Source organism: Hibiscus syriacus, unplaced genomic scaffold, assembly GCF_006381635.1.
Source record: "Hibiscus syriacus cultivar Baekdansim isolate YM2019G1 unplaced genomic scaffold, ASM638163v2 tig00110988_pilon, whole genome shotgun sequence".
Lineage (NCBI taxonomy): Eukaryota > Viridiplantae > Streptophyta > Magnoliopsida > Malvales > Malvaceae > Hibiscus > Hibiscus syriacus.
In genome coordinates, this window is record NW_024062942.1 from 1166875 (window position 1) to 1176490 (window position 9616).

Here is a 9616-nt window from a genome sequence, read left to right on the forward strand (position 1 = left end):
TGAAGGTTGAAAACCATCATGTTTCAAGGATTAAATCGGATACCAAATCTGCATCCGGGGAGGTGTCGACTAAGCTTTGGAGGAAGATGAAGAAATTTGCCAGCGTGAAGTCTGCTTTCTAGCATTTCGAGGAAGATGATATCGTCGAAGCTCGACTGCCTGCCACCGTGAGGGAATGGAAAGGCAAAGCTACGAAGAAGACGAGGAAGGCAATGAAGTTGACGCCAGAGAGGAAATTGTATCGAGTTCAAGCAATAACTGAAGTGGAAGATGAAACGGTAAAAAAAATAAAGGAGTTATGTGATCAACGTTACAACAAGAAGATGCCTCGTTATTATTAACGATAGAGTGATATAATTATGTTTAAATATAAATATTAATGTTAAAATTGTTAAAATTAAAATGTTAGTGATATAAATAAATTCGAATTTAAACGTGAGTGGTATTTGAAGAAGTTTATATTATTTTTAATTTACTACATAATATCTATAATAAACCTTTTTATATTTTTAAACTTATCTTTTTAATAATAATTTCAAACATTTAAATTTTAAATCATACTTTTTTTTTAAATTATCGTATGTTTAAAAGTTAGTTTTCAAAAACCTTCGTATACAATAAATGGAAATAAAAGCTGGGTTTCGTTCACAAACTTCCCTTTTTTTTCTTTAGCTATTTTATATAAAAAAAAAGTTGTGGAGAGTCAAAGGTGTTTGCATGAGGGTTTTAAGGACTAATACACAAACCTCAAAGGCTTCAATTATTTTATGTTTTTGAGTAAAATGTGTTGTTCAGTGGAAATTGTCTTTTCCCTTTCTATTTTAAAAGTCTCATAGTGGAAATGTATCTTTGTGTTCTCATTATTTCTCTCCCACTCTAAATAAAGTAACCCCAAATGGGGTTGCCTTAATATTATGATATTAATGAATAAATTAAATACCCTCTACATCAATCATTTATGTACAACGTCATTTCTTTTGTAAAGGACAGCCATCATTTGACATTAGTCATATAAAAAGAAAAGGAAAGATAGAGTGCTCTCTTTTATCTTTATGAATTAATTCCATATGTAAATCACTTTTTTTTGTATATAAATGTACAAATGGTGGACCATGGTACGACCTAAGCCGCTTCCAAATCTTTTTCAACAAAACAATATATTAAATTAATCTCCCGAAATAAATTTTATAAATTTAAAATTAGCCTTTGCAGGTTGCACACCCACCATCCATATTTAGTTATCAATATTAAGAGATATTAGCAAATGGTTTATGAGCACGTAAAACTTAGTTTTATAAACTTTTAGTGGTTACCTATATAATTATACATTGATCAAATGTAATAAAATATCCTAAATAAAATGTATATAAACTTAATATAGTAATTAGTCCTTTGAACTAAATGTCAAGATCTTTCGCTGTATATAAACCCATAAAAATGAAGTCATGGGTTGTTCCCACGATAGAATAATAACATATGTGCAAGTATACAAAACAGTCATGCGTACGTATCTTACTACTACATGATGATATTGAAAAAGAGAAGTTATTGAATTTCTGTAAAACAGAGTGAAGCAAGATGTGAAAATATCATGCTATGATGCTATCCATTCTCAAAAGGACATGCATGCATGCATGCATCCATACGCACACACATACAAGTTGAGTCTTAAGTCTTAACGTTTCCAACTTTACTACGTAAGTTGTTGAGTTAGACACATGATAGTAATGTTTGTGAATCAGAGTTCCATCCAATTGCGTATCTGTCGGGTGCACCCAGCAAGTTGCTATCCAAATTAGATTTTGTTTCTTCAAAAACTGTATTAAAGCTTTTTTATTTTCTTATAACTTTTCAAATATATTGATAACTCTATAATTAAATAAGATTTATATATATATTGGGTAAGAACAGTGCTTAAGCTTTTATTGGGCCGATAGCGTTTATGACATGTTAGTATTCATAACATCGACCAATGAATTTCATGGGCTAAACAAATGCCCAAAGCAGGGAAGATGTGTTGGTGGATATCATTTGTTTTTGGGCTAAATTATAGTTTTGGTCCTTTACAATGTTCAAGTTAGTAATTTAGTATACAAACTTTGATTAACCTAATTTGATTTAGGTAGGAACACAATGCACAACACAGCTCAAGGCTGAATCATCAGCTCTGGTATAACCTTCATTCGAAAGGAGAGTTCTTCAACCGAAAATTGTGGTTTCGCTTTTGCTTCAATCTTCCCGTCCTCTCCGTAAGAGCTTTTCTCTTCCTCCTCCACTTGGGTTACATCCGACACCGACTCACTAATCTCCTTAACCAAGTCGACGATAACTCCGTCGATACCCATTAGATATTGCATGTACACAACCTCCGGGACGTTACTGCAAAACAATGCATGGATGAGGCAATGTAATTCCAATGCTTAGAAACGAGAAAAGACAAAGCTTTGAGAATTGTATAACATACTTCAATTGACCATAGGTTATGAGGGAGAGCTTTGATTCTTTGATTCTTGCAACAGCTCCGGGATTTCTGAATACAGCTCTGAATTCGGATACAATCCCTTGCAAGCCATTATCGACGCAGAGCTTAATAGCGTCGTCCAACGAATTCCGTCGCACGTCTGTGTAAATTTCAGTTCCTCCATTGGTGAGGAAATATACCTGTTCACAGAAAGGTCAATGACTTCCAGAAGAACATAACATCCACATGCAGATACCGAAGAAACAAGCCTCAATTACAGGATATGCGCTCTGCAATTTTCTAATCAACAGGACGGCATCTGGTTGAAAGCTCGAGAACATGACTGCTCTTCCCTCTGCATTCTCAAACACCGCCTGCTTATGAAATTTAGAAGCCTATTTCGTTAGTTAAATGATCATAAATGTAACCAGTCAAATCCGAAACAAGCATATTACCTTCAAGATAGCTTTCAGTATACGTGAGAGTTCTTCTTCTGTATAATCAACAAGATCGTCGAACTTCAATTCAACATTAAAGCCTAGTGATCGATCGACATTCTGGAAAGCTTCTTCGAGTGTACACAGAGGAGCATCTTGATCAACCTTCCACTCGAAGATCCTTCCGTCTTTTAGTTTCCTGAAAATTGGTTTTCCCTCCTGAATTGCAAAATAGTTTATCAAAAGACAAAGGATTGTTGACATAGAACTGTCATCCTACATCATAGTACAGTCCCAACTCCCAAGAGAAAGATCAAAGATTATTACAGTTCCAGGGAGTTTCTGAGGTCCATAGGAGAGAAAATCAGCCAAAGTAAGTTCTGTAACTCTGTTCTCAACAATGGCATCCTGAAATTGACACCCAAAATGCGTAGTAATTTAGATTTTTTTTTATATTTTCTATTGATAATATGTTTTTAAACTTATATTTATAAATTCGTCTACATCGTCCTGCTCAATAGCATAACCGATGTCGACTGTGAAAGCAAATGTGAAAAGATAGCTAGCCTTTTCTTCATGGAGGATGAAGTTGTCATGGTAAATGACTGGACAGTCATCTTTCGTCACCTACAACAAATATTTTTTTGTTTTGGTTTTTGATTACAAGATCCGTCCAAAAGGTTCTTCGTTCATCCATATTGAACAAAAAGGAAAAAGAGAAAGAAAAACACCAGGGAAGGGAATTCAAAGAAAAACAAAGGTAAACCGATCAGTGCTCCCAAAATCATAAAAAGCAAAGGATTACTAATTTTCTCTTTGATTGTAGCCTCACCTGAACGTCAAATTCAACGAAATGGATAGGAAACTTAGCCGCCTCATTGAAAGAAAGAAGAGAATTCTCTTTGATGGATTTCATTCTGGGATCAGAGGATTGCAACATGTTCATTCCGTTTCCCCTGTGGCCCATCACCAGAAACTTGGGAATCTTGCATTTGCATTCTTCTTCATCATTAACACCTATACGTACAAACCCCCAATAAAACAAGATTTTTGAAACAGTTAAAAAAAGGGGTCGGATGGAAATTGAAATTTCACCACACCACCTGCCCGGAAACGAGATGAGCAGAGTGCTGACGCGGCATTCTCCGGGACTTGGTCGAGATTAGGCACATCACAAACATGAACCGCCTTCAGAACCTTCATGGCCTTGACTTGGCTAAGATTCGTGATTGAAGAAAGGATCAGACGACGATGGAAAGAGACATCGGAACTGTTTATGTTTCACAAGATGACATGAAGAACAGAGATGGGACGATGGGAATTTAAAACCGGTCTGAGAAACATCGCGATCTCTGGGGAATATTCGTCCTTTTTCTCCTAGATAATTTAAAAGTGGAATATTCCCGTTGCTTGAGGACAGGTGGAGAATGCCGGTCGTTTGCGTTTGTCCCTTTCTACCTTTTAATTTGTACAATTGATTTCTTTTGTACTATTTTTGGTCATCAGTTAGAACATTACTTAAATTTAGATTCAATTGTTTATATGTTAAAATTGAAAAAGAAATTTCTGCCCTTACTTGTACCCCACCTACCATTTCTGACACGTGTCTTCCTCCTCTCTCTCTCTCTCTTTTTTACAAACGTCTTACTAACTATTTCTTAGGGTTTGTTGCCAATCTGTGATCTGTTGACATTCTAGAATTATGGGATGAGAGCCATAAATATGTATCCATGCTATTTAAATGCAATGAAGAAAATACAATACTATATTTTAATAAAGGCGAAATCCATGGCCCCTTTCTTAGCAGGGGCAACGTGGATCGAATTTAGTCTAATGGCAGACATATGCATGTCAACGGGACTGTCTGCCTTTCGATTTCCCTGGATGAGTCATTGCCCGTGCAAATTCATAATTAAGGGTGAGTATTTAATCGAATTGAATTAATTTTTTTAAATTAATTCAATTGATGAGTTATAGTTTATAATTTATATTTTTTAATAGAGTTAAATTAATCGAGTATTTATTTGAATTTAATTGTAAATATTTATAATATTATGATACTAATTTATTATAATTTAAACGATTTTCTATAACTGTATACGATATACATATATTTCTTTATATTATTTTTATATAAGATATACACATGTTATGTAGAATTGAGAAATTCAACTTGAACTGAAAATTATTATTATTTTTTTGGAAAAAGGATGTCTTGTATGTTATTAATATCACAAAAACAAACAATAACAACGGTAACGTTCGACGCCTCATTAAAAACCTCCTTAATTCTAGATGAAGGAAAAAGAGCATTTAAAATCAAAATCAAACGATACAATACGATCGATCGATAATGAATATTACCAATGACAATGACAATGACACTCACACGGTACACCACCAACACAACCACAAAATACTTACATTAGTAGTCCAATATGCACATCTAGGGCCATCATCAGTCTAAACTATACCTCATGTCAACGGAGAGTGAAACACGAGCAACAAAATAAGCGTTCGATACAGGATTTAAATCACACAGCTACAACAAAACAATCAAAACCACTGTAGCATTAAGATTCAAAACAAGCCAGAAACAGTGAACTACACCCATCATCACAACATTCAATGCCTAGCCATGGCCTAGGGACATCTCAGCCACTCCTAATGAACCTTAAAGTATCTGTGAAACACAACATCATCGCAGGTCTAACATGCAACTTAGAGATTTAGAAACTTCTGACAAACCAACATGTTGACTATAGTCTGAAACATCAATACAACATCACTCCAAGAATAGTAAAGACGATTGCATAAAGCATGACAATAATATCAGCTTCATAACATAGTATCGAATCGCGATTGTGGATGTTGCGGACGTGTCGTGACTATCGCGGACGTGATTTCTTCCTTAAAAATCACAATAGGTCTAAAATATTATATTTATATATTTTACAATTATCTTTTAATATACTAATATTAATATACTCTTTTAATATTTTATTTTAAAATTAAAAATTTAACTTCATAGATAAAAATTATTAAAAACAAATATAAATCATACAAGTGCTATCATATTGGATAATGAGTAATAACAATTATAATGTTAATGAATAATACATAAATATTCTCACTAAAAACATATCAAATTGCTCATATTTTAACATAAAATAGTTCATTTTACATAACTTAGAATGAAAAAAAATACATAAATACAAATATAAAAATTTTATTTCCTATAGTCCACCATCAAAATGAATGGCGTGGCGGATCTAAAGCATTTCCATCTTCATCATTATGTGCAGAACACATTACATTATGTGCATCATAAGATGCATCATTGGTAAGAAACATGTTGTATAATAAATAATGACCAAAAAATCCATAACTTGGATTTTGTTCATGGTAAGGTGGATAATATGCATTTGGTTGATAAGAATGGGAACCATAAGACGATTCACTGATTTCATTGTTATTTGTAGATGAATTATATGACAATGAACCTACAAATGAATCATAAAAGTGTTCTCTCATCCTCCTATGAGTTCTATTATCATCATCACTTCTATTTTGTGATGCATTTGTTGTATACAAACCTAAATTATCAGCATGAGGATATCTGGACGTACCTTGATCTCCATGAAAAGTATTAGAATAAATGTGTTCATATTCTGGTTGGTACGTACCTTCATTATCACCACCATGATCATCACTACCACCACCATCATCATCACCATCATCATCATCATCGTCACTTGACGTCGATAGTTGAACATCTTCCTTATTAGATGGAGTAGGTGAACAATTCATATCTTCACCTTGAGTTTCTTCATCAGTTTCATTAAGTAACTCTTCAGTCAACCATGAGAAATTTTATTTACTATCAAGCGTAGCATCATCTCTTTCTTCAATCCATGCATTTAGTAGATCATCTTCTTGAAAAATATTTTCAAAATTAATCAGATTAAAACCCAATTCTAACTCTTGTGTACTTTTTCTTTCCATATGTCTTAGCTTCAACGTCATATTATAATGGGCATAAACCAAAATTTGAAGCTTTCTATGCTTTAGACTATTTCTCTTCTTTGTATAAATCAAACTAAATATACTTTAATTACGCTCAAAACTTGAAAAAAAATTGTTTGACTCAAAATTTTGACAGCGATGTGGTGAAGTTGCGGTGCACAATTTTAATAATTAATCCACCATTCAGCTACAAAAAAAAAACATAAATATATTTTTATAAGAGTTTTTATTATAATCATATAACAATTCTATATTCAACTTTTATGATAAATATAATTTTTGAATGAATAATAAACAAGATAATAATAAAATAACTTGTATGTTTCACTTCAATGTTGAGTTGAACACAAGTCTTGAAGTTAAAATGAAAGGAAGAAAAGTAATCTCTTGAAATGGTGAGAGAAAATTGAAAATTTTGGAAGAAACACTCTTAGAAATTAGAACTTTTGAGAAAGAAGTAAAGAGAAAATGCTATGAAAAACTATCTGCCAGTTGGTTCTATGTTTTGTTGTGTGTTATTTTTTTCAATTAATATATACCACTTACAAACAAACTTCACACTATTTGCTTTAGTTAGTAGTACTTTGTACACTTACACATTTTTACTTTTTTTTTAATCAAAAAATTTGTCCAAGAATATATTTCTTTCTTTACTTTATTTATAACATTATTTATTTATTTATTCTTTATATTATAGATTAGATAAAGTTTTATAATTTTATAGTAAAAAGATAAAATACATGTATTATAACAGTGGATTCTTTTTTTTTTATATAAAATCTATATAATAATAAATAAATAAATAATTATGTTACTTAATTTAAAATTAATTATGTCAATTTTAGTTATGAGAAATATTCAATTTAAAATAATTTAATTTTACAATAACATAAATAAATAATTTAATTAATTCAAATTTAAATAACTAATTTTAAACATAACTATTACGATATTATTAATGATATATATTTATAATATATTTTTAAGAATTAAATTAAAACAATTCATCCATGTAATTTTATATTTTGGATAATTTTAAGTTTGTCGCGGCGTAATTTATAACATGTTGCGGCCGCAATTTAATACTATGCTTCATACACAACCTAACAGCTGAGTGAAAACAAATCCCAAGAAATATAGCAATGCATGTCACAGAGAGAAAGCCAACAACATGAGCTAGGCACAAAGATAACCCTGCAACACTTCAAACACAACCTACAAAGGACCCAAAAATCGGACCTATAATGCATACAAGTATTGGCAAAATATAAAACATGGGTATGACGACATTAGGCAAGCTTCATAAGTATCTCAATAGAGACGATGCTACCAAGAAACCCAGGTAAGCGGTCTAATAGCCCGCATCAGAGCTTTACGAACACTTGAGTTACCATTCCTTCAACACTTGAGACCAAAAGACCTGTCTTTGGTTAAGTTGTCAGCTTTAATGATAACGCACCCTAGGGGAACCTGAAAACATCAGGAGAGTCATACAACGGGGCTACTGGTCTTCGCGCAGATAATGAAACATATCAACCCTCTTATTAATCCCTTTTCTCGCCAGAATGCCAGCACTCACATTTCCTTCTCTCCCGGCCCAATTGATGGATCCCCGCAGCTTGCCATGACACTTTTACCTGATTCGACTAACAACCTAAAATCTGAAGGCACAACCACAGAGTTATTTATCTAATGCATCACAACTCTACAATCAGATTCAAAAATTAGATCAAACATCCTAATTCAATCAGACTCGAAGAATAACAAGCACTCTTCTTTAATGGCTATTAACTCTGCAGATAAAAGATCGGAAAACCCAATAAATTTTGAAAATTGCAAGACACATCTACTATTATAATTTCTAAGTAAACCTCCAGTCCCTGCAGGATTAAAATTCCCAGACACCGTCCCATCCGTGTAGAATTTTAGCACATCCACATCCTGGGGAACCCAGGTGCCTCGAGTGCTGTTGGGAGCAGCAAGCTTTGGAGTGGCCCATGTTTTAGGATTTAGGATAAATTCATTGATAGAGAATGAAAGATCTGACCAGTTTGCCTAACTTGAGCCAAATAAGATCCAAAACCTTACCATCCCCCCATCTTTCTTTATTAAAGACAATACCATTTCTGTAAGTCCAAACAGTCCACAAAATAGCAAAGAATACCATTTTTCAAAGTGATTCGATCTTCCAAAAGGGCAACAACCCAACCAAGATTCATAGAATTCTCATTTGTTATTTAGGACACACAATTGATGCCCAAAAAACCATTCCAGCAAACTTCGCACAAAACAAATAAATGGTCAATAGTTTCAATATTTTTTCCGCATAAAACACATACATTTTCGAACAGAGGCATACCCCTTTTAGTTAATTGAGAGATCTCTTCTCCGCATAAAACACAGAAAATTAATATACTTATTAAAAATTATTTGAATATTGTTTTATAACTCAAATTTATTTAAAAAATATTTTAATTGAATTAAAATTATAAAATTTTAATTCGAATTGAATAAAAAATTTCGAGTAAATCAAATTTTATCTCTCTCTATTCATAACAATGATAGTTTTGCATTATTTTAAGTTATAGAAAATTGCAGAAAGAAGATATTAACATAATAGAAGAGATGAAAGAGAATTGTGTTTTTTTTTTATTTAATCCAGACTGGTTTTTTAGGGAACAAAACACACTAT

General features: G+C 32.5%; 1 protein-coding gene across 1 annotated transcript; it reads right to left on the reverse strand.

Moving 5' to 3' along the window:
- Window positions 1-2147: 2147 nt before the first annotated feature.
- On the reverse strand, window positions 2148-4126 carry LOC120149057 (glycerophosphodiester phosphodiesterase GDPD1, chloroplastic-like). Its single transcript, XM_039161973.1, has 8 exons — window positions 4002-4126; window positions 3731-3915; window positions 3466-3525; window positions 3226-3306; window positions 2917-3117; window positions 2740-2835; window positions 2465-2661; window positions 2148-2379 (listed from the first exon to the last, which is right to left on the reverse strand). The coding sequence occupies exons 1-8, from the start codon at window positions 4099-4101 to the stop codon at window positions 2148-2150; spliced, it is 1152 nt and encodes a 383-aa protein (XP_039017904.1). The 5' UTR covers window positions 4102-4126.
- Between the last annotated feature and the right edge of the window lie 5490 nt (window positions 4127-9616).